The sequence below is a fragment of the Chrysemys picta genome, chromosome 7, assembly GCF_011386835.1.
Source record: "Chrysemys picta bellii isolate R12L10 chromosome 7, ASM1138683v2, whole genome shotgun sequence".
NCBI classification, from domain to species: Eukaryota; Metazoa; Chordata; order Testudines; family Emydidae; genus Chrysemys; species Chrysemys picta.
The window spans coordinates 16,659,398-16,684,836 of NC_088797.1; the positions used below are offsets into that span (position 1 = coordinate 16,659,398).

Sequence of the window (25,439 nt, forward strand, 5' to 3'; positions counted from 1 at the left end):
TAAAGAAGAATAGTAATTCACCTCTATGCCCTGAGGTGGATTTTATGTAGATACAGAGAGCCTTCCCTTTAGAACCAAGTTGCATGAGGGAAAGATAAGAGAAAAGGGGCAGCCTTACATGGGAGTTGGGTCTTCTTTCCTCCCATATAACAGACACTGTCCGGATTTGGACACTGTGGCTCCTCCCTTTTCAATGAACTTCCCCTGCCCCCTTCCCTATTCATTTTGAAGGTATATCCACTAGGTGGATATACCTTCTGCATAGAAGGTATATCACAAAGGTTCCTGGCCTATCAAACCCCTTTCATTGAGTATCTCCACAGGGGTTAATAATTTAGTAGTAAATGATCAGTTCAGCGGAATAACTTAATTAATGACAGTTAATTGCCAGTTAATTGCACTGAGCAAAATCATGCAAGCTCTTGTAGCTGCGAAGTCTGATAAAATTTGAAAACCAGTTGTTCAATGTACATAACTTGAGGGATGGTTTCAAGTAGGTAAATAGGCACATCAGGTTGAAAATCAAACCAATTCATAAGAAGGAGAATTTTGTTTTAGCATGCAAAGAATAAGCTCTCTGCCTTCATCACCTTTTAATCCTGCTGGGGTCCATTTGACAGCTAATTAATTACTTTAGTCATAAATTTATCATGCATGTGTACATTAGCCAATGAAATTTATAAGATATGATTTTTAGTACATTGCTTGATGTAGACACTAGTGAATGATGTTGGAGTCTATGTCAGGGGTCTATTGATTGCAAAGTGTCTTCTTCATGTGATTCATCAAAACCCTAGGCTATTTTCTGATCTCATCCTGGTTTTAAACACTGCAACTCCATGACTGCAGAGGAGGGAATTATTCTTGATGTATACCAATTCAAGCTCAGAATTCGAGATGGGCAACATTTTTCATATGAAACTTTTTTCCTGCTGAAAAGTGCAGGTTCAAGCTGACTGAAATGTTTTTTTTTTGAATTCATGTGGCCAAATTGTTTGTCATATCCCCTCAAAAAAATCAGAAAAAAACAAAAATTTTAATTTTGACATTTTTGAAACAAAATGTGTTTTTTATTCAAAATTCCTTTTCATTTTTATATTTCCTTCCATTTTATTTTTAAAATATTTTTTTTAAAAAACCTCAACCCAAATTGAAACACTCTGTTCAACCCAAAACCAAGGTATTGGGGTTTTTTTTATTGTTATATTTTTTCAGACTGGATAGTGAACTTAAAAAAAAAAAAAGAGAGAGAGAGAACCAGTTTTTCTCACAGCTCTTATTAGAATCAAAACCACTTTGTTCTAAACTCATTGGATCAAAATAATGTACAATACAAATTCTGAAAAGCAGGAAGATTTTAAAAAAATATATCTGCATATCCAGGAATGTTTCTCAGGAAAAAAAATACAGGGGGTGAAATCTTGTCCTCATAGTGGGAGTTTTGCCATTGACTTCAATGCCGGGGTCCATAACGTCTAAGAAAATGTGAAAATAATCAGAAGTAATTTTCAAATATATCTGTGTTAGTCCACATCCAACTAAGTTTGCTACATTTTATCAAGTGGCAGAACATATTAATCCAATTCCTCCATGATCTATCTTGTTTTTAATAGCAAATCAGTATTCTTTCCATACAACTCACAAATTACCAACTGTTAAAAAGAAAATGTGCTGATAGTAAATTCCTATCATTTTCTTGTCCCTGGAGAGAGTATCACCTTTTGTTTAATTACAGGGCATTGAATTTATATAATCAAATGGTGTGAATGATTCCATGACATTGCCAGTGAAATTTCAGAAAGATCATTTGTATGCCTTATTGTTTTCTACAGTAATAGCTGCAATCATCATAGCTACTACCATTTGTTTATCAAATGTCCCTGGGGTGGCATCCTTTGTCATTTGTAAAGCTCCACACTCTACGTAATAATCTGCATAGAAATACCTACATTGCTTTGACATCCAGTTATGTTTTCAAACCATCCTCAACATTTGCCTGTCACAAAGAAACTCTCCACTGCATCTCAAGCACTGAAACATTTTCAGGAGGATCAGAATGAACAGTACAGATGGCTTTACTCATGGTCACAGCTGTTCTTTACTCTAGCAAACCAAGTCAAACTCAATCCTTTTCCCGTCTTTGGCCTCTTCCTTTCCCAATTCCTAGCTCAAATGTTGGTACTATAAGCCAAGACAGCTGTTATCCTTCCCTTCATCCCTCTATCAGACCTGAAGAGTAAGCTGATTATTCACCATCCCCCATCAGGTATCTCAAAGAACTTCACCAACTAAAAGAGAACTGGATAAATTCATGGAGGTTTAGTCCATTAATGGCTATTAGCCAGGATGGGTAAGGAATGGTGTCCCTAGACTCTGTTTGTCAGAGGGTGGAGATGGATGGCAGGAGAGAGATCACTTGATCATTACCTATTAGGTTCACTCCCTCTGAGGCACCTGGTATTGGCAGCTGTCGGTAGACAGGATACTGGCCTAGATGGACCTTTGGTCTGACCCAGTATGGCCGTTCTTATGTTCTTAGTTTCTGATGTCCACCAGAAAAATATGGAAACCCAAGCCTTACAAATGTACCTTCTCATTGCTATACAACTGTTGTGATTGTGGAGATTGTGGGATGAGGAATGGTGCTGGTGCCCTAAGGGCCAGGAGGAGTGGCTTGCTGTCAAAGCCACCGAATTGCCACCTGGTGGGAGAGAAGACTGATCCTAACCCACAGTTGTTGTCTCCATCATGGGGTGTAGAGAAGTGCAGGGCCACTTTTCATTGCAATGATTTGTTTAGTGGCTGTGGTTGCCTTCTAGATCCTGACACTAGTAATTTTTTAAATAATGAGGAGGAAACTCAGGCTGCTTCAGCATGGTGAGCTGGGAGAGGCTAGGATGTAGGGGGCCCTTTCTACCTTCAGTCCTATAGACACCTACACGGGGGTCAGATATAATTTGTCTGTTCATCTGGGAAGCGGTGCTAGTAATCTGAGGATAGAGAGTGGAGGACCATGGGCATACGCATGCCAGGTGGCTAAGATTGCACTTTATCCCCTCCCGAGTACAGATCAAACTTGTAAGAGGCCAATGAACCTTTAGTCTGCCTTCCCTCTACTAAAACACAAAGTTGCACCAAATGTCCGCATGAAAAAGGTTAAAAATAGTGTGTGTGCACGCACGTGTGTGTGTATATAGGCTAGAGATGACAAAGTTATCAGACAGTTCTAGACATGAAGGGACCCATGCTCTCCATGTGGTCCTATACTACTGTGTAACTATGCAATGAAGAATAGACAGGTTTAAAAAACTTCCTTATTTCTCGTGTCAAATTAGGATATCAGGTGAATTAGCATATTGCTGTTTCTAAAGCACATTACTGATAAATCAATCTGTCCCACTACAAATGTTAACAATGGGTAATGTCAACAACATGTAGGCAAACATGTGGGGAAGAGTAGATTTTTATATAAAATACTGGGCCTGATTATTCATTACATCACCACTATTCTACTTTTTAGCCAGTGTAACTCTGCTGACTTCAGTGTAAACACACACACAAAATAAGGCTTAAGTGGAATTTAAGTGATCTGAGGCCCTTGTCCTGCCCCCTGCATAGTGGTGAATTTTATCCACAAAGAGGAACTGCTTTCTAGCTGTACTCTCTGCCTCCTTCCAGTTGGACAGTATTTCTTCCTCCCTTATCAACCCTCTCCCCTAAACATTTTCATGGAGCCTCAGTTACATAGTTTTCCCACAGAATTGCTCTGTCTTCCTGAGGTGAGGGGAAGCACTGCAGTGCCGAGGTTGAACTCACTAATTTCTCACTTAGGCCCAGATGCAGCAAAGCACTTAATCATGTGCTTAGTTTTTAAACAAGTCAAAGGGGCAAATCACATAGTTAATCTTAAACAGGTTCCTGAGTGCCTTTCTGGATCAGGTCCTGACTGTCCATGTTTACCTGACATTTGTGCTTATTTTCTCTTTTTGTACATACCCACCAAGAAGGAAGTTTTGAATTAACTTCCTGCATGTATCAAATAGTAAAGCGAAACATGTAGGCCTGATTTCCAAAGCAATGTTGTACATGCTCAATCTGAGTATTTGCATATGCAGATAGGTCATGTAGGTAGCTCAGTTTGATGCAGGAAGTGCTGTTGATTAATAGTGCTAATCTGATCCATCCAATGCAGCCTTAAATCAGCATGGTTTTAGGAGGCGCTGTGTTGCTTGAGGTTCTTCCTTTTTTCATGAGATGTTAAAGGAAGGTTTCGTCTGCACTGGTCAGGATAGCAGCAGAGTTGCTCTTTGTGAAGATTATTGTGTCTCTTTTGCATTAGTTCAGGCACTGAACAAATTATTAAACATCTTTGAATCCAGAAGTTAGTGGTACTTTTTAGTAGGGTGGGTTTAAAAACAATATACAAGAAATATACATGTTTAAGATGATATTTCCATTCCTTTTTATTGTCTGCAGAATGCCAAGATAATTTCTGTGTGGTGGGAATAGCAACCAAGACAAAAGAGAAAATCTATAAACCGTTTATATTTAAGTTCTCTTGTTTTCCATCATTTTGTAGCCACAGAATACAATCCCTGTCCAAGAATTGTGGCTCCTGAATCTACATTTTCATTAAAAAGATGTTTCTCACCTTTATGGTTATATAATGAGCAATAGGGTATTATCTTCAACCGACTTGACACAATTGATCTGAAACAGCTTTGAACTGATCTATTCATCTCAATGAGGTGTACCAATGTTGATTTTAATACTGATATAAATGTGAAATAAATCAGGCTGAGAAAAATCCTTTTTTTAGTCCATTTGTGAGTTAATGGAAATGCAAAAATATTTCAAAGGATTAAACTTAATTCCCCATAATCATAAGGAGAAACAATTCAGTGGATGATTTAAAAAAAAATAAATCATGTAGGCCAAAAAAAAAAACCAATTTGCTCCTGGATTCAAACTATGTTCGCCAACTTTTAACCTACAGCAAGTACTTACAGTTTATGAACCCTCTATACAGACTTTTATAAGAGAAATCCTCTTGACTCTAATGTCCCAGGTATTGGATATCTAATCACTGGATGCACAAGAATTAAGGGCCTGATCCTGCAGTTTTTTACTCATGGTAGTAATCCTTATTCACCCCAGCATTGCCATTGATACTATATGTGCTTTAAAAATTTCTAGCTAATAGATCTGTATATTCAAGACCAATCTAATCTTCTCTTGAGTTTTTTAAGGCAATTTTCATCATTTGCATGAATAATACAAGAATGTGGAAAACATAGGAATCTAAAATTCAGATCAAAATCCTTTATGTAAAATAAATGATAAAATCTGGGTGCCTTTGCATCTGAATGATATCCTTAGGGCCTAATTTTCTCTAATGTGCTCCTTCAAAGTCTGATCTCTGATGCCAGCACGACATGTTTTGTACAAAATTAAAATTTGTAAAGTTTTTAGAGCCTTATCCCACGACATCTAATTCATGTGAATAGTCCTTTCCTAGCAGCGAAGCTAGTTATTTTGTGGCGCATACGGTATGGTACAATTTCCTTCTGCCCTAATTAATTCTGCTGTGAGTTCCATGTGGGAATAGGGGTCTGTCCACAAAGACCTCATTGCAGGATCAGGGCCCCAAATCAACAAACTTTAGCGCAGGTTACTGTTGTCCTCCTCAGAAATATACTGCAATTCACTGGGTAAGTAAGAATCATCCCTTCCCATTATACCTACATATAGGGAGGCCACAGTGTCCATCAGATTTCAAATAAACTGGGTTTCATTCTCTCACATGCTTCTTGCTAGATGATAAATTAAATCCTTGCAATGCGTGGACACAATTGGCCAATGTTATTAACCAGTGATCTTCAGCTCACTGCTGGCTCTTTCACAGTGTGCAAAAATACAGGAGACCTATTCCTGTGCAATCCTTCTTCTACTAATACTTCATGCAGCACAAAGGGGGCAGGACCATGTTCCCAGTCCTCATTCTGCACCAGCCAGCAGAGCTATCGCGGCCCAAATAGGGAAGCATGATTTACCATCCTAAGGGATAATGCAGCATCCCTGAGCACTGGGAAGTTTCAGGAGGAATTGTACCTCGTAAGGCACAATCTCTGCCAGAGCAGCCACTTGTGTTGAATGGCTCCACATCACCCCTTACTCAGAGCTGCTCCTTATATAGCCCTAAGATTGGAAAATGCCTTCTGCTCCCATTGTTCAGCCTTATGCTGGCCACCCATAAAAGGCATTCATGAAGTAAGAGGTTTCCTGCGTAATTTACATCTCAATCTTTGTGTTTCAAAATATTGATTTGCATTCACCAGAAGTACTTGCAAAGAGTTAGCAAATACATGAAACAAGCAGTGAAATCTTTGCATGTAAATTGCATTTCATGTGTAATTGTATCTGGAAATTTCCCTTAAGGTTCCCATTTGTCATGAGACTCATTGTGCATCGCTCAGTTTGTTTCGTTCTTCAAAGGTTCTTCTCTCGCCCTCTCCTCCTTCCCTCATTTTGCAATGCGCAAGTTAGGGAACCTCACTGGAATTGTAGAACCAGATGCTGTAAAAGGCACTGTTGGCTAAATATCACTGTAAGATCACCAGTTAACTGTAGGGAATAAAAATGAACAACCTTGTGCACCCAAATAAAAATGTTACTGACATTCTATGCTCTGATGAAAACGAGTGCAAGCTGCATGCAATGCAGACTGATTACAGCTTTTGCAGTTGCACTAGTGTTGATTTATGCTTTAGGACTTTAGACCAAATCCTCAGCTGGTGTAAATCAGTGTTGCTCCACTGATGTCAACTGAGCTACACTACCGTGCAACAGCTGAGAATCTGGCCTGCTGCCTTCAAACACTATGCTCTCCTGTCATCAGAATGTCTTATTTTGATGGGTGACAAAGGATCTGTATAATTTACTATTAATCCAGGAAACTCATTGCCACGGACTAGCTACACAGTCAGTGAGATCTGGCTTAGAGAAGCAGTAAATAGATTTATGTCAAAAGGGTGATATAGATATGTAAGAGGTTATTGATAGTGATGTGTATATATATACCTCTACCTCGATATAACGTGACCCAATATAAAACACATTTTCGGATATAACGTGGTAAAGCAGTGCTACTGGGGGGCAGGACTGCACACTCCGGTGGATCAAAGCAAGTTCAATATAACGTGGTTTCACCTATAACGCGGTAAGATTTTTTTTGGCTCCCGAGGACAGCATATGTGTGTGCGTGTGTGTGTGTGTGTGTGTGTGTATGTATGTATGTAATCACTCTTGATAACCTCTTACATAAAAGGGCTAAGCATTATAGCTGAGGAAATTAGTCAGAGAGAAAGAAAAAGTAGTTTGATGTTATACTCAAGTATTATATCAGTGGGCCAAATTTAGTTCTGGTGTAGCCCCACTGACTTTTCTTAAAAACTGTGACATATCGTCGTGTAGAGAAGCCAATGATTATAAGCTACTGGTATGAACATGCTTGAATAACTGGGAGATTTCTGCTTTCTGACCTGCATGATGGATCTCAACCCCAATACACTGGCCTCCCTACCCACCTTTTGGCACCAGTGGGAAGTCAGATGAATCAGAATCCATCGTGTGAACCTGACAGGAGAATTTTGCCCTTCGTTTATATTATACACAAAACTCCAAATGCATGTTCAAAAATTCAGGAACCTCTTTATTTATCTAATTAATGTTGTTCTTACCTAAGATCCATGTTAAAAAAGAAAAAAAGATACTTTCATACTAAGTAAGATTTTTAAAAATATCTTTTTGTTACAGCTTGATATATGTTTATTTCCTTTTGCTCTTTTCATTATTTTCTTAGACTCTAAAACATTTTGTGCTGAAACTTGCACTGTGTCCACCCCCAAAACATCTGCTTCTCATACTGTGAGGCTGTTGTAAAGTCATAATGTTGAATTTATGACTCTGTCCTGATTCCAGAGGGAGGCCATGACTCCATTGTGTTACTATTCTATAACCAGTTATTCCCCATTTTGTAGCTGTGCATTTCATTTTTCCTTTATAAGTGTTATACTTTGCATTTGTCTTTATTGAATGTCATCTTATTGATTTCAGACCAATTCTCTAGTTTATCAAGGACATTTTGAATTATAATCCTGTCGTACAAGTGTTTGCAACCCCTCCTAGCTTGGTGTAATCTGCACATTTTATAAGTATACTTTCTACTCTATTATCCAAGTCATGAATGAAAAGATAGACCCCTGCAGGACTCCATTAGAGATGCCCTTTTAGTTTCACAACAAACCATTGATAACGACTCTTTCTATATGTTTTCCATTATTATTATTATTTTATTTATGAATTATTATATTTTATTACCAGTTTAAAAGAGATATTAAGGGACCCACTTCTCCTTTCAAGTACACCAGTATAATGTCATTGATGTCAGTGGTGCTCCTCCTCATTACACTAGTGTCACTCAGAAGGGAATCAGACACTAAGAAATCTGTGCAGAGGTTCTCTTACATACTTTTAAATGGCAGTGTAGTTGTATATGGGTAAGAGAATATATATGGTGTATATCTAGATAGATATAGAGAGAAATACACATATCTGAACATATAAAATACAGACAGATATTTGTATTTGGTCCATCATATATTTTCACAATCTTGAAGTCCTTTCTCTTGCAAAAGTCTATTGAAGATAATACGAGTTTTGTCTGAGTATGGAGTGAATAGAAATTGAGTAAGCACTTTAGTTTTAAGCGTTGTGCTCCTTTTTAGCTATATACTCATTTACTGCAGATATTTTATGTCTTTCACTGGTGTTTATAATCAATAAAATAGCAACTGTTATCCAGATAAAGCCTAGCAAGTTTGGGAACATTCAGGTTCTTCTGAGAACAGGTATTTGTAGAAATGAGGGCAGTGTGGGCATTTAACTCTGCAGCTGCATTTTTCTTGACATCATAAGCAGAGATTGGTTTGCAGTGAGATATATTGCATCCCAGAAGTAGTACTGCCTGGTGGGAACATTTTTTCCTGGATGTGGGCATACAGTATATGCAAGGAGCAACTGCAGATATTTTGTTCCCTTTTTTCGCACTCACATATTTATTATACTGGGTCTAAACCTGTGTAATTAGAACAATCCTTGAGTCCCGAGCCTTGTTCCATTTTATGTATTGAGTATCCTCTGAAAAGATTATTTTAAACAAAATTACAGCACTTCTAGTTACGTACGTGCAGAACATCTTTAAACGAAGGGCATGTTGTGGATTTCTTTAATTCATATCTCACAGTACTAGCATTCTCTGGCTATTGCACACACCATTTTTGCTAGGGTGACCAGATGTCCTGATTTTATAGGGACAGTCCTGATATTTGGGGCTTTTTCTTATATAGGTGCCTATTACCCCCCACCCCCTGTCCCGATTTTTCACACTTGCTGTCTGGTCACCCTAATTTTTGCTAACAAGCTTAACTGCAAGTCAGCGGTATGCAAATCCATTTTATATTCTTTGGGTACTTGTATTACTCATTTTGAATAAATAGCAGAAACTTGAAATACGGTTGTTGAAAAGTTACCAAAATTTAAAAGATAGCTTGAATAAAATTTCTAAGCAAGTTGTACTGTTACATTTGTAGTGTGCATCTTCCCTAATGGGGAAATTTGGTTTCAGTTACAACAGAGTTAACTCTAGATTTATACTAGTGTAACTGAAAGCAGAATCTGACCTTCACACTCTGAATAAAATATAAAATAAAATAAAATAAAATAAAATAAATAAAGCTATACTTGAAGACTAAGCCCTAAATCAGAGCAGCAAGAGCTTTTACAAGATCCTGAGTGTCCTCAGCTGCTACTGATTTCATGGTAGTTGATGTCCATTGGTAGATAAGAGCTCTCAGGAATTTGCTGGATCAGATTCTATGTTAGTAGTTATTTGTAAACTCAATACAAGGTTTTTCAGAACATTCATAAATTACTAAAGCCCACTTAAGTGTTACTCTTCTTTTTCTGTTGCATCTCTCAGATGCATGATTATACTTAACATCTCCTCTTTAAGTGCTACTGCATATTTCCCAATCATTTTATTTGTAATAGTGTCTCATGTGTTATGTCTCCTAGCTCTACATACAAACTACCACACTTACAATATCCATGAACTTAAGTGCTTCAGTGGCCCTGGGGATGCTTTACATGCCGAAAGTGTACATCATCATCTTCCATCCTGAACTAAATGTCCAGAAACGGAAACGCAGCTTCAAGGCCGTAGTGACGGCAGCGACCATGTCATCACGGCTTTCGCACAAAGCTAGCGACAGGCCCAATGGGGAAGCAAAAACAGAACTTTGTGAAAATGTAGACCCAAACAGTAAGTATTCTAAACCTATTACTTGGCCGTTTGTGTGTTCTGGGAATGTGTTGACCAATATTCTATTTTTAGATCCTTCGTATAATCTGATCTCCTCCATTAAAGTTTTTATGTAATATATTTCTTTTAATATCTCCATGGATGTCCTTTTTATGACATTCACTCTTTTCTTCCCACCTTTTTGACACTTGCCTACTGGGAAAAACTCTTCAGACTATGCTTGATAGCTGGGAGCAACTCCTCCTCCTCCTTCTCCTCCTCTGGGAACATTGTTCTAAGAACAGTATTGACCCCGCCACTGTGCAATCATACACACCCCGATGTAATGAGATCTAACTTCCATCCTAATCCCTGCAGCTATAATTTCCAGTTTGAACTTTGGAGGCAGGACTCAAACTGTAGTATTCAGGAGCAGTGGGTTGTCTCAATCCTTTCTGCATTAATGTACTTGGGCTGTGGTTATTTACTTATGATGGACACGGCCAAATACTTGTGTGTACACACACAAAAAAAACCCCTGTTAAATGCCCTGAGAGAATTCCCAGATAAAGATTTGATCCAGCTCCCTGTATGAAAGATACATCTCACTGAAGTTCATATGAGTCTTTCCACTGATTGTAGAGGAATCCGGACAGAAAGGATGTTTCCAATTCTTTTAATTTCCTTAATGTGGATGTCATGGTATATTGTAGCACAAAATCACATACTGAGGCCATCAAATTTTATTTGCATTTGTATTTGAACCTGGATGGAATTCAGGAAGGGAGATAGCTGCACAGCATATTGGAAAGGTTTAGGCATGTCTGCAATTTTTGTGTAAACCAGATCAGAATGTGAAGAAATACCCTTTCTTTGCTCAGATTCAGTTCATCCATTTGCTGCTGAAACTCCTGCTGCTTCCTGTCTATTAAATGATGGTCTGAATAGCTGCCTTGAATTAGAAACTCTGCTGCCAAAGCAAAGTGGAAACGGCTAGCAAACACAGCATTTCCCCCCCACCCTTCATTCATCACTCCCCTTGAGTATCTCCCCTGGGTGGTTGTATCATACAGGTGTACAAAATATGTTCTAATTGAAAGAGAAACCAGGATTTTTTCTTCAAAAGGGATGGGCACCCTTATTAAGGATTGGTTGTAGAGTCAACAATCAGTAAAGGAAACAACCCTAATCAATCAAGGCCAAGATTCTGACGTTCTTACTCAGGCTGAATAGAACCTTACTCGTGAGGACTGCTATTGAAGTCAACAGGATAGGATTACTTGAAGAGTAAGGTACTACCCAGCATGAATTAAGGAGGCAGACATTTACCCTAAATTAAATTCCCATTATTCAGTACAGTAAATCTATCTATTTCACCATATAAAACCCCTCCCCTCCAAAATTATCCCTGTTCTTTAAATCCACTCACTACTGTGATTTATGTGCTGCTAAGGTCCAGTCCCACAATGTTCTGAGCACCTTCAACGCTCACTGTTTTTAACACCTAACACAGCCAAGACTGAGATGCACTAAATTGGCCTTTTGATTGAGGAATGGGGGAAGAGAGGGAAGGAGGAAAATAAGAACAACAGAGTAGGAAGAAGGAACGTGCAAAGATGAAATATAGCTAGAGAAGGGAATGAGAAAATGAGTGTGTAATTGAGCTGCATTTTCACAGATTACCATTCTAGTAGAGCTGATGGGATTTTTTTTTTTCATGGAAAATTTTGACTTTTCAGTAAAAAAAATCAAAAGCTGAAAAAACAAAAATTGTTAGTCAAATACTTTGGGTTTAAAATGGAAAAAAATTCAATTGGGGAATACTGCCACGGTGACTCATGGGATACCTATCTGAGGTGCCTCCTGACCTTGTTTTCCTCCATGAGTCAAGATCCCTGACTGAACTACATTAGAGCAGTCATACTGGGTCAAATCAATAGTCCATCTAGCCCAGTATTTGTGTACCTGACAGTGGCCAACACCAGATGCTTTAGAGGGAATGAGCAGAAAAGAGTAATTTTGAGAGATTCATCACCTGGCACTTAGAAGTATAGGGACACAAGGAACATGGGGTTGCATCCTTGACCATTGTGGCTGATTGCCATTGATGTACCTGTCCTCCATAAACTTATCTATTCTTTTTTGAACCCAGATACATATGTTTGGCCTTCCCAACAGCCCAGGGCAATGAGTTCCACAGGTTGATTCTGTGTTGTGTGAAGAAGTACTTCCTTTTGTTTGTTTTAAACCAGCTGCCTATTAATTTCATCAGATGACCTCTTGTGTTATGTGAAGGGGTAAATGACACTTCCCTATTCAGTTTCTCCACACCATTCATGATTTTATAGGCCTCTGTCATATCTGTTTTAGTCATCTCTTTTCTAATATGAACAATTTCAGACTTCAATTTCCTCGTATAGAAGCTGTTCTATAACTCTAATGATGTTTTGTTGTCCTCCTCTGAACCTTTTACAATTCTAATATATATTTTTTGAGATGGGACAACCAGAACTGCAAACAGTACTCAAGGTGTGGGTGTACCATGCATTTATATACTGGCATTATGATATTATCTGTCTTATTATCTACCCCTTCCCTAATGGATCCTAATATCCTGTTAGCTTTTTTGACTACTGCTTCACATTGAGTGGTTGTTTTCAGAGAACTATCCACAATGACTCTAAGATCTTTTTCTTGAGTGGTAACAGCTAATTTAGACCCCATCATTTTGTAGGTATTGTTGGGATTATTTTTTTTCCAATGTGCATTAGTATGCACTTATCAACATTGAATTTGTTGCCCAGTCACTGAGTTTAGTGAGATTACTTTCGTAACTCTTTGCAGTCAGCTTTGGATTTAACTATCTGGATTAATTTTGTGACATCTGCAAATTTTGTCACTTCACTCTTCCTCTACCTTTTCCAGATAATTTGTGAATAAGTTGAACAGCACAGGTCCCAGTAGAGATCACTGGAGAAGCCCACTATTTACCTTTTCCCATTCTGAAAACTAACCATTTATTTCGACTCTTTGTTTCCTATCTTTTAACCAGTTCCATGAGAAGACCTACCTTCTTATCCCATGACTGCTTACTTTTCTTAAGAGCCTTTGGTAAGGGACCTTGTCAAAGATTTTCTGAAAGTCCAAGTACACTAAATCAACTGGATCATCCTTTTCTACATGCTTGTTGACTCTCAAAAAGAATTGGTGAGGCATGATTTCCCTTTAGAAAAACCACATTGACTCTTCCCCAACCTGTCGTATTTATCTAGGTGTTTTATAATTCCACTCTTTGCTATAGTTTCAACCAATTTGCCAGGTACTGAAGTTAGGTTTACCAGTCTGTAATTACCAGGATCACCTTCTAGAGCCTTTTTTTAAGAATAGGCATTACATTAGCTACCCTCCAATCATTTGGTATGGGAGCTGATTTAAGGTTACATACCACAGTGAGTAGTTCTGCAATTTCATATTTGAGTTCCTGCAGAATTCTTGATGACTTATTCCTGTTTAAAGTATTGGTTTGTTCCAAAACCTCCATCTGGAATAGTTCCTCAGATCTGCCACCTAAAAAGAATGGCTCTGGTGTGTGGATCTCCCCCATATCTGCTATGAAGACCAATGTAAAGAATTTGTTTAGTTTCTCTGCAAAGGCCTTGTCTTCCTTGAGTGCTCCTTCAGCACCTCAGTCTTCCAGTGGCACCACTTCCTGTTGGGCAAGCTTTCTGCTTCTGATGTACTTAATTATTTTGCTGTTACTTTTTGTCTGTATCTTTAGCTAGTTGTTCTTCAAATTCTTTCTTGGCCTACCTTTTCCTACTTTTACAGTTAACTTGCCAGAGTTTATGGTCCGTTCTATTTTCCTCACTAGGATTTTATTTGATTTCCAATTATTAAAGGGTACCTTTTTTACTCTGCTGTTTAATCATGGTAGCATTATTTTGGGGCTCTTAGTGTTTTATTTAATTATTTACACTTACATTTTGAGCCATATTATAGTGTTTTTAAATAGTCTCCATGCAGTTAGCCATCATTTCAGCCTGTGATTTTTCCTTTTAAATTCCATTTAACTAGTTTACATGCCTTTTGTAGTTCCCCTTTTTGAAGTTAAATCCTACTGTGGTAAGTTTCTCTGGCATTTTTCCCCTGAAAGGATGTTAAATTTAATTTATATTATGGTTGTTATTGCCACATGCTTCAGCTGTATCCACCTGTTGGACCAGATGCTGTATTCCACTTAGGACAAAATGAAGAATTGCCTCTCTTCTTGTGGGCTCCAAGTCGAGCTCCTCCAGGAAGCAGTCATTTTATGCTGTCTAGAAATTTTATTCCTGCATCCCTTCCTAGGATGACATATACTCACTCAATATGAGGATAGTTGAAATCCTCCATTATTATTGTGTTTTCTGCCTTTGTAGCCTCTCTAATCTCCCTGACCATTTCACAGTCACCATCACCATTCTGGTCAGAAGGTCAGTAGTATACTTGTAATGCTATCTTCTTATTGTTCAAGAATGGAATTTCTACCCATAAAGAGTCTATAGTACTGTTGGATTCTGTTAATATGTTTACTTTATTTGACTATGATTTCTCTCCCATATAGTGCCACTCTCCCACCAGTGTGACCTATTCTGTCAATACTGTATATTTTGTAGCCTGCTATTACTGCATCCCATTGATTATCCTCCTTCCACATACTTTACATGATGCCTGTTACATCAATACCCTCATTTAATGCCAGGCATTCTAGTTCACCCATCTTACTATTTAGACTTCTAGTAGTTGCGTATAAGCACTTGTACATTTTGTCAATATTCAGTTGCTTGCCTTCATGTGTTACGTTTAACTGCTCCTCGCTAGCTCCTACCAGTATTTTACCAACTTCTTTCCTATCCTCTTTATTAGGGGATAGAGTTCTCCCTTTAATAAATTCATCCCTAAGGGATGTCTCTGCCAGAACCATGTGCTCATCTGCACTTTTCGGCTTTCCTCCAGCCCTTACTTTAAAAAATCCTCTACTAACGTTTTAATTTTACATACCAGCTGTCTGCTGCCATTTTAGTTTAAGTGGGGCCCATCCCTCCTATTCCTAAAAGGTACCCAGTTTCTAATAAAGCTAAAACCCTCTTCCCTACAGCATCCATGCATTGAGACCCTGAAGATCTGTTTTGTCTTTCTGGCCCTGTGCATGAAACTGGAAGCATTTCAGAGAATGCTACTATGGAGGTCCTGGGATTTACATATCCTATGATGCACCTTGATGGTATTACTTAATTGACCGTTTTGCAGTTGTTGCATATTCAGTTTTGAATTTTGTGTAATTGAAATTTTCAATGAAAAGGAGACTTTTTTATGAAAAATGTTGTCTTGTTTAAAATCCAGTTTTCCTTGGAAAAAACAGTTTTTTAGCCATTCCTATGTTGTAGGCTAGGATTTCCAAAAGCACCTAACAGAGTTAGGTGTCCAAATCTCATAAAAATCAATGAGATTTAGGCACCTAACTCTCTCAATCTCCTTTGAAAATCCCATCCTCAAGGACCAATTTCTGATCTCTTTTATACTACTTTTTAAATCTGGAGTACATTGTTACTGAGAGCAGAATCTTATTCATAAAGGGTAATACAAATAATAATTAATAATTCTAACTTACATATGCGGGAAGAATGTTTTTTGTATTCTCCTTCATATGCATTTCATATTCCTTAAATATCTACGTACATTTCTCAAGTTGTCTCATCAGGAGCAGTATGAGTATATACTGTGTTAACCTTTCTGCAAATACTATTTTGTGTAATTTTACATGATTAACAAACTAACATTTTCTTTGAAGTACATATATATATATACATATATATATGTATGTGTATATACACATGCAATAATATTCTATGTTAATACTAATAGAGGCATTTACTATTCTTCATTTATAGAACATGTGCACTAATACAATTGTTAGAAAATCTAATCTAACAAGCTAGACAACTCATGTGCTTAAGATGTTTTAGCATCATGACCCTGCAACATTAATGTTAATGGGAGCTTTGCCATTGACTTCAATGAGTGTAGGTTCAAACTCATAGGACATATTCTGTGAACTTCTAGATTGGATAATTTTGTTGAAAAATGTTGACATTTCATTTTTCAATGTACAAATATTTAAAAAGAAATATTGGTAGAATTCTTGCAACTATTTTAGTGTTTTGGACAGCTATAACAGATGAGAACTATTTCATTAAAAAAAAAAACATTTCAAAGAAATGTTGAAAAATTTCAAATATCAAAAAGCCACTGAAAAGTTTGTGGGAAAATGTTACCAGTCTTTCAATAATAAAATGTATTTTCTACCACTGATGTAACAAACATTTGATTAAATTTCAGAATTTTGAAAAATATACAAAAACAATGGTCCTCCTCCCCCATTTTTCAAAAAACTATCAGCTGGTCAATTTTTTTTTTATTTCTAAACGTTGACTTTCAAAAAAAGTTGATTTCCCCCCTAAAATTACTGTAAGTATTCTTCCACATCCCATCTCCCCCTTCCCCACCCCATTTTTTGCGACCCACTCTGATATTTTTTCCAATTAGTAGACTACAGCTACTTGTTATCAGTGGAGGAAACTAAGGGGGTTGGTACAAAAGAAGTGGATGCCCCCCTTAGTTCTGAATTGTTGTGAGGTAACACAAAGATGATTAAACATAGATTGTTATTTCCCGGTTTCCATCATCACACAGTATGTTACATCTAAAGGCAAAAATGGAAAGAGGGTTGAAGGATGAGGAGGAGCCCATACAGTCAGTATTGGAAAGTGCTGTCTTAGGGTACAGATCTTATTTTCACATCGAAAGTTTTTATTTGTTTCAAGTGAGTAAGCACAGTTTTGTTCGCAAGTTTGATTTTCAAAGGCATTTCCTGGTAACTCTACTGCTTTGAAATTTGTTCAAGCATTTTATGGTGAGGGTGCCATTTATATTTTGGGGAGGGGGAATGTTTCATGCTGAGAGTAGTTCTGTGCTGAACCACCAACATGAGATTCATGTACCTCCAAACATTGGGGTGACTGATGACTGAACCCAAGTAAACCAGATGTTGGTTGCCCAGGCTATTTAGCTGCCGAAAGCTTAGGATCAAAAATAAAATAACTTTACCAAATGAAAGAAAGAAATAATATGTTTTACTAAACCTCCCTGTGTACTGCTGGCATTTAATCCAAAGAAAAGTAAGATATTACGCAGTGAACCAGAAATGTTTAATGTAAAACATTGACACCAGTATATTTGTAAGCCCAAAGATTTCTTAGCATTATTGGCGTTCTGTAAGGGCTTGATCCTGCATGGTGCTGAGCAACTCCTCAGAAATGCTGAGCATCCCCAACTCCCATGAGACTTGAAGGTGCTCAGAGCTCAGAGAAGCACTTAGCAGGAATGAGCCTAATTGTGGAAGTTTAAAAGTGAGTGCAAAGAGTGGAACTTTAATCATGGAGGAAGAAAAACAACCCAAGATATAGGGGCAATGATTATATGTCCCACCCAGTAAGAGGACACAAGGAGTGCTACTGGTCTTGGGTTGGAATATGAGAGGAGTGGGAAATTTCACAAGCTGTGCTCTCCTGATGTGAATTGAAAGAGGTTTCATGATCAATGGAATGCTTTAAGACCAAGCTTTAATAATTTCATTTTTAACAATTCTGATAATCATTACATCTGGTATGTGCATGCTTTTACTCATTGAACAACTTTGTTCTGCTATTACATGTTTGCATTAAAAATGTTCTCCAGCAGCTTAAGATGAGCAGAAATTGGTGCACAGCAGCTTTCTTCCTTTAACAAGTTCATTCTTCTCTCGTGCGTTTCTTTGGTTGAATTTCACAGTATTTGAAAAGATGCTCTTCATCATGTCTTAAATTGAGTGAACAGAGAATTCCCATTCTTCCTTATCCATAATGTATTTGTGTTTCCGCTGCAAGAGCAGAATGTCAAACTTAGACAAAAATAAAAATCTCCAATCCATACTTAGCTTATGGTGAGGATTTATGTATAATTACTGCTTATACTTAGCCACTTACATAAATGTATGGCTTTTGCAAAATACAGCAACAGGAAATCAAGATCTCAGTGGTTTGGTAATGAGAGAATTATCTCTCTAACAAGCTAGAAATAGTAGACCTTACTGACAGGCCATTTGCTTTTCAAGTATTCTAGTGTTTAAGAATCCTTGAATAGCAAAGTATTCTGCATTTTTCCATCGGTGTGACTGCCTCCTTTTTTAGGATTTTCCAGCGTTCCCTTCACATAGCAATTTTCACGGTGAAAAAGTGCACCTACAAGATAAGTAAAAGAACCAGACCAATGGTATTTACTCAGACTATCATAGCTGACTCCTGAAGCAAGAATTCTAAATGGGGTGGAGAATGTTAACTAACCTGACAATGTGATTCCAGTGTGTAGCTTACGAGGAGAGCAGCTGGCTTTCTTATCTTGTACTTGCCAACTGAAGTTTCTTCTATGTGACTTTTTGTTGTTTCAAAACCCTCTCAAGCATATAGTACATAGTGTCCCAATGAGCTGGAACTCCTGAGACCAGTGTTTTGGCAAGCTGTTTTCTTTGCAGGAGCAGACTAAGGATTTTCTGTGACTGATGAAATCAATATATTGCCCTGCAATTGCAGATGCCACCCTCTGACATCTTCAAGAAATTGGACCCATTGAAATAGCTGTGGGCAATTTTTTTCACTTTTGTGATTTCCCTACTTAGATTTTGCTTTGTGATTGACAGTGGTCTTTCTCATAGAGTAGTCTACTAACTTATGATAGTGGGTAGCAGAGGTGACACATCAGTACGATATAAGCCAGGCGTAGTAATCAAAGTGAAGTAAAACAGAGTAGCTTGTTCAGTTAGGGATCCCCTCACCTTGCTTGGAGATGAGGTACTGTAGCTTGTTGAGACGTGGCAAAAAGAATGGTGTGACCAACTATCTATGGCAGAACTTTCAAAATGGCCTGATTTTTAGAAGTCTGAGCAACTCCTATTGAAGTAAATGGGGGTTTCTGGTGCTCAGCACTTCTACAAATCTGTCCAAAGTGACTTTCCCTTTGACTTTGTGTTGAGTAGAAATTACTAGACAATCAATGTAGCTTGCAATTTTTAGTGAGACATAATTGGTTCCTTTTATAACTAAACAAAACTCGATGTATTTGTTTCCTTTATAAAATAACTCTTTATTATATGTTATCCGAGTTATGTGGCTCTGCTGTTAGTGCAGTATAAGCAGATCAAAAATGAAAGCCCCACTCTGACATGCCTCTCTATCTCAGAAATGCAAGATAATAAGAATACAACTTTGTCAATCCTCATGTTTGTGGGTGTTAAGAATGTATATTGGCTGTGTTGATTCCCATCAGCAAGCTGTGAGTGGTGTATATGAAATGAAAACATCCCATGTCTCAGAGAGAGTTATAGAGACTGCTGTGCAAATGCTACTGTGCTGTGCTGTTTTGTTTTTGTTTCTTCATTTGTGTTGAACCCTAACATCACTGACACAACCTTGCCTGTTACGTCTTTCTGAGAAAAACCTTAAATGGCTGCTGGTATTGCTGGGAAACATCAGAGCGATTGCATGGATGAGGGTGGCTGGGTTCTGAGAGAAAGGGGAACTAAAGCAAAGCTTTTCCAGGGCTGGTGCAGATGGGAAGTATCCAACCAGTCCCTCTCATATGTAGTAGGCAGCTGCTCCTATGTTCAGAGGTACCTGAACTTTTGTGAACTGGTTTGTTTATTTTTAATCCACAACAAATTGTTTATACTGCAAGCTTTTCACTGTTACTGTTCAAATCCCAGATCTTCAATCGAATAAATTTTATGATCTCAGTGACAGGACAAAACAAAAAGATTCTATTGTGAACATATTGTACATATCAATATATTTACTTTTCCTGTAGAATGCATACCACCAGTAAGAAAGAGTGTACAAAAATCTGTTACTTGGTACACTATTCCACCTACAGTATAGCTTTTGCCTGCTTTCCAAGAAGGTAAGAAATAATCGAGCTTTTTTACTTTATTATATATATTTTATATTAATATCAAAAAGAAAAAATATTAGAACTGTGCACTGGTTTAGCTGTGTTGGAACAAGAATCTACCCTAAAAATTGTTCATATTTCCACTAGCACATTTAAAGGAAAGACTATAAAAAATAGAAATGTTGGGCCAAAACTTTAGATGATGTAAATTGCTATAGCTATAGAGCTAGGTGGTGATGTTATTATTGAACTTGATGGAGCTACAGCAGTTTAAACCTGATGAGGATCTAGCCCAAATTAAATATGAATAAAAAGTAAGCAAAAATTATTTACAGCAATTATATCTAATAACTGGCAAGATGATTTCTCTGGGAGCATAAAAATAATATAGCACTGGTTTGTGGTCAGCTTTCTAATGGTGTTAAAATAAACAGATTTACAAGCATTTTTGTAGGGTAGAGAATGCCAGTGGAATGATGTCTACTCTGGAATAGGGGTTTGTGACCAATTTTTGAGGGTTGATTTTACTGAGTGTTATTACTACACACTTTGTGGACAGGTGGATTAATTTTGTGTTTGTGGACTTATCAAGGAGGACTTCCTGTGTTCCAGAGGAATTTGGGTAATAAGAGTCCATTTGATAACTTTGTGAAAAACAATATTGTTAATAAACATTTTTTATTTCTGAACTTGTGCGTGTGTTTGTGTTGTGTTTTGACCTTTTCTTTGTGATTTTGCCCATAGATGAAAAACATTGTCGTTGTTATGGTGTTACTCATATTATGTGCTGGAAAATAAATCTGTGTAGCTTTTTGGTGGAGCTACAGGGTCATGAAAGTTCCGGTCAGCTGAGCCAGAATACCTGAGAACTTACAATAGAAGCCTAGGAATGGTTAACAGGGGTATTACTTGAATTATGTCTATATTGTCGAAGGGAAAGATCAGAGATAAAGGATCAGATTCTTAGTTGGAATAAATCAGCTTAGCGATATTGAAAATAAGTTTGGATTCAGTTTGACTTCTGACTGAACATTCTAATTGGTCCTTATTTCATTTGAATCCGTTCATGTAATCCTAACTTAAAGCAGAAAGATGTATTATATATATGAAGATCAGAAAGCAGAGAAATACTAAAGGAGCATAATCAGTGAGGTCAAAAATAACTAGTGTGGGGAGGGGGAACAAGTGCCTGGAATGGAGAGGACGTGCAAGATATTATTTCAGGTCAAATGATAGGGATATTGGAGGGGTAGCAGGTAACCATGGGAAGACCAAATTGCCAAGGAGGAACATTAGAAAGGTAGAAATAAATAAATGAGGTTGCCAATCGAAAGAAATAACTTTTTTTAATCTCCATTTTTACATTTAATAGGCAGATATAAGGAATTGGCACAGCACGCTCTAAAGCAGAATATTCCTTGTAATGCTCCTCTATATTGTGAAAACCATTGTTATCCTGATGTGTGGTAGGCATTAATTAGTTGATTCTTGTTCATTGCTTTCAACACGTCCAGGGATATTGTCAAAACCATGCAAGAGATTTGGATGCTTGATTGCTATTAAAAATTAAAGGACATTCAAAGCCCTTAAGCTGATTTGCAAATATCAGCCCTACAGTGCTATGCAAGTGCTAAGGTTGCTGATGACGATGACCTGATCCTGAGATTCTCTCACAAACTGTACAACTCTTCTGTTTGCATATTTCTACAACAAGTATTTTCCTGGTTGGGCTGATTGTTTGTCTGGATGCTATAACCCTTTTGATTTGCTTTTCTAAAAAAAGAACAGGAAAAATCTGCATTCCCTCATGTGCTGTATTAAAAGCAAACACAATGTTATCAGAAGGGGGGGAGGGAATCAACACTTGTGAACAGATATTTGTTTTGCTTACTAACCAATCTGTGTTTACACATAAGTATTGTATTATCCTATTACCTGACTATGTCAATTTCCCATAAATGATGTGTGGAAACGTGTATTTATAAACCTTTTCAATTGTTTCTCAGGAGTGACAAAAATATATATTTCTTTACTTTTAAAATTGATAAAACACAAAAACTCTATATAGTATCCAGGGAAGGGTAGTTAAAGTTGTGCCTTACCTGAATGATGTGAAGAAATAATGAGAGAGAGAGAGAGAGAGAGCAGATGGGTAAGGTAATTGCTTTTATAGGACCAACTTCTGTTGGTGAGCTAGACAAGCTTTCGAGCTCTACCGAGCTCTTCCTCAGACACCTGAAGAAGACCTCTGTGTAGCTAAAAGGAGGGTAAGGGGAAGAAGCAACTTTACTTTCTAAATTGTAGCCTCTGGAGTCAACAGGGGGTCAGTATCCATTGTTATATTACCCTCCCTTGAGGGTTAGGAAGGGCTTCTTTTTAGGTATAAGGGGAAACCATTTATAGCGGAAGCATTATTTATTCTCTCTCCACAGTCTGAGAGGCTCCTCCTGTGGACTAAGGTGGTATGTTCCTTCCAAACCCCCACTCATAATCAAGAAAGGGAAGCAATGAGTGCAAATGTACGGTTGTGTGAAAAGCGGGTGTTGCCTGCTAGCAACTGGCAATGAGAAAATGTCAATTCATTTCAGAACAAGAACCTCAGATGAGCTGAGTTTTATTCGTAATTTGAAACTAAATGGATTAGGCATTCAGCAAATTGTGTTTACTCATTCCTACAGTAAAGACTTTTGCATTTTTCCTCGGTGAATAGTTACAGGAATACAAATTCAGCCTATTGTGCGTGTCTTGTAAATTTTGGACATGTACTGACATCACAAGGACTTTAGGTTCTATAATTTTCATGCAAGCAGCTGTTTCACTCCTTCATAGCAATACAGTTTGCCCTAGTTTTTAAATAGGACATTTATTTGCAGCAAGGCTGTACCTGCAGTCCTTCGGCATTTCACGTTCCTTCAGCAGAGGTGATTGTGAAAAAACACTGCAACTCATTAATACTCCTTAATCATTTGAGTCTGTTTTCCAGTGAATTATGACATCTTGTGGAACAGATGCTCAGCAGGTATAAATCAGAATAGCTCCATTGTCTTTGCTGGAGCTATGCCAATTTACCCCAGCTGAGGTTCTGGCTGCATGTCTTCAAACACCAATTATCTTTTTCAGCTGGGCTAGGTTTTGCAGCTTTCAGTTGTAAGAAGTTAAGAACAAAAAGATCTGAGGCTATCACCCAGCAAAAATATCAGGTGAACCAGATACTACAACTGGAACCTTCTAGAAGAACCCTGGTCTTGGTGTTCCTTTTAGAGTCAGTGTAGAGTAAGCTTGTTTTGTGTGCTGCTTTAGGCTAAAAGCAAGTCTGCAGTGCTAACTGAATTAATCTGAAAATGCCAATCGTTGAATATCTCTGCAAGGGCAGCTTTGTTTCCTTAGAATTGCTAAAGAGCTGTGAGAGCAAGCTTTTATACAAAGCAGGATGATTAACACCAGTGAGACTATTAAACAATTATAATAGTATTAGAAGTTACAATAGCTCAGCCTTAATCCAAGGCAGGGTCTCTTATGTTCTGTGACTGGGGGTATAGTATTCTGCTTCAGGCACATTTTCAGTTGCTTTAAAAGTAATTTTTTGCTAAATAACAAATCTATATGCACAGAAGTTTCTATGGTGATTGCTAAGCATTGAAATCATTTATAATGTATGTGCAACAACATGCTGGTAGAAATTGTTCCATACTATGGTCATAGTTTTTTTTTAAGAATACATTTACACCGTTATTTAAAATTATGCACAATAAGATGATGCTCTTATGATGTTTACTCCAAAGTGGAATTAATCCAACGTGTCCTTTGTTGAAGAGTAAAATTATTTATGAGCTGCCTGCTATATACCATAATAACAATCATCTTCTTGCCTTTTTTCCTTCTGGGGGATGTGCTGTACATCCTCATCTCCCAGCCAGGTCACCCAACAGGAGACACTTTTTGGGGGCACTCAGCACTTCACAAGATCAGGCCACAAGTAATGTGTTAAAGCAATTTATGTGTTCCGGAGCTTATTGTATCTCAGACTATTTGGAACATAATAATGACACCCTAATGTAGCCTGGATTCAAACCTCATTTTCACTTTGTAACAAGTTAGTTTCATGTTCAGAAATAGTGCTCAATTTCTAACCGCACTTGAACGATCTTCTGTTCAGCACAGACTGATGAGAGATGAAAGTGGGCAGTCAAAACTGAGACATAAAGAGGTTTTGACAAGTCTCCACTGCATCTGTTTGTATTTTAAAATTAATGGCTGAAAAAACAAACCTTTAACATGGATACATGCTAATGATGTTAACCTGGTCATATTTTAACATTTTTAGATCTATATGCATGTAAGTAAATCTCAGGTATGGAACCCTTCAAGTATACTTTAAGGTAACACTAATCCCTAATATTTATTTTGTCATATCCCAATTTCTCAACTTGGAAATACAGGTATTAACATGATAAAATCACAAATCTTCCCCATTAGTCATTTAACAAATCTTTTAAAAATAAATTAATTGAAATAAATGAATGTTTTTATTTGCTGTACAACATTGATGCTCCCATTTCCACATATTTGCTTTTTGTCAAATCTTTCAGCTTTATTCTTTATCAAAATCATAATACCAATAAAAGTTTCTACTAGACTGTAAGTTCTTTGGGCCAGGGATGGTGTACTACACTGTATTTGTACAGTGCCTAGCACGGTGGGGCCCTGCTCTCAGTTGGTCCCTAGACATCTCTGTAATAAACATGATTAATAATATGTCACAATAAATATAAAGCAAAACGATGGATTCATTTTATATCTAAAACCCAAGTTTATTAACTCTAATCACTAGAACTGAGTGAATAATTTTCAGTGAATAATTTATTCACCTAGTTAAGCAGTAGATTCTGCGACCCTTTCTCAGTATTTTACTCCATAAATAGTCCCACTGAGATTGGCATAGTAAAGTACAATTCAATATGATTTTCAAGTGGCAGGATCTTTCCTTATGTATCTTATTCTTATGTAAATTTTCCACAAACTGTTTACGAATTGTTATTCAAATGTATTTGTTATAGGA

The 25,439-nt window shown here is 37.4% G+C and overlaps 1 protein-coding gene across 4 annotated transcripts in view; it reads left to right on the forward strand.

The window, feature by feature from the left end:
• GRM7 (glutamate metabotropic receptor 7) overlaps positions 1-25,439 on the forward strand; it is a 545,183-nt gene that overhangs the window by 470,772 nt on the left and 48,972 nt on the right. For 2 of the 4 annotated variants that reach the window (XM_005288511.5, XM_065552933.1), the window contains exons 9-10: positions 10,135-10,381; positions 20,297-20,389. The exons of 1 other annotated variant lie outside the window; for it this stretch is intronic. In XM_005288511.5, the coding sequence (XP_005288568.2) occupies positions 10,135-10,381; positions 20,297-20,367 (318 nt within the window). In that variant the 3' untranslated portion in view covers positions 20,368-20,389. The remainder of the gene's footprint in view (positions 1-10,134; positions 10,382-20,296; positions 20,390-25,439) is intronic. One more of the 4 variants, XM_005288512.5, reaches the window with a different exon arrangement.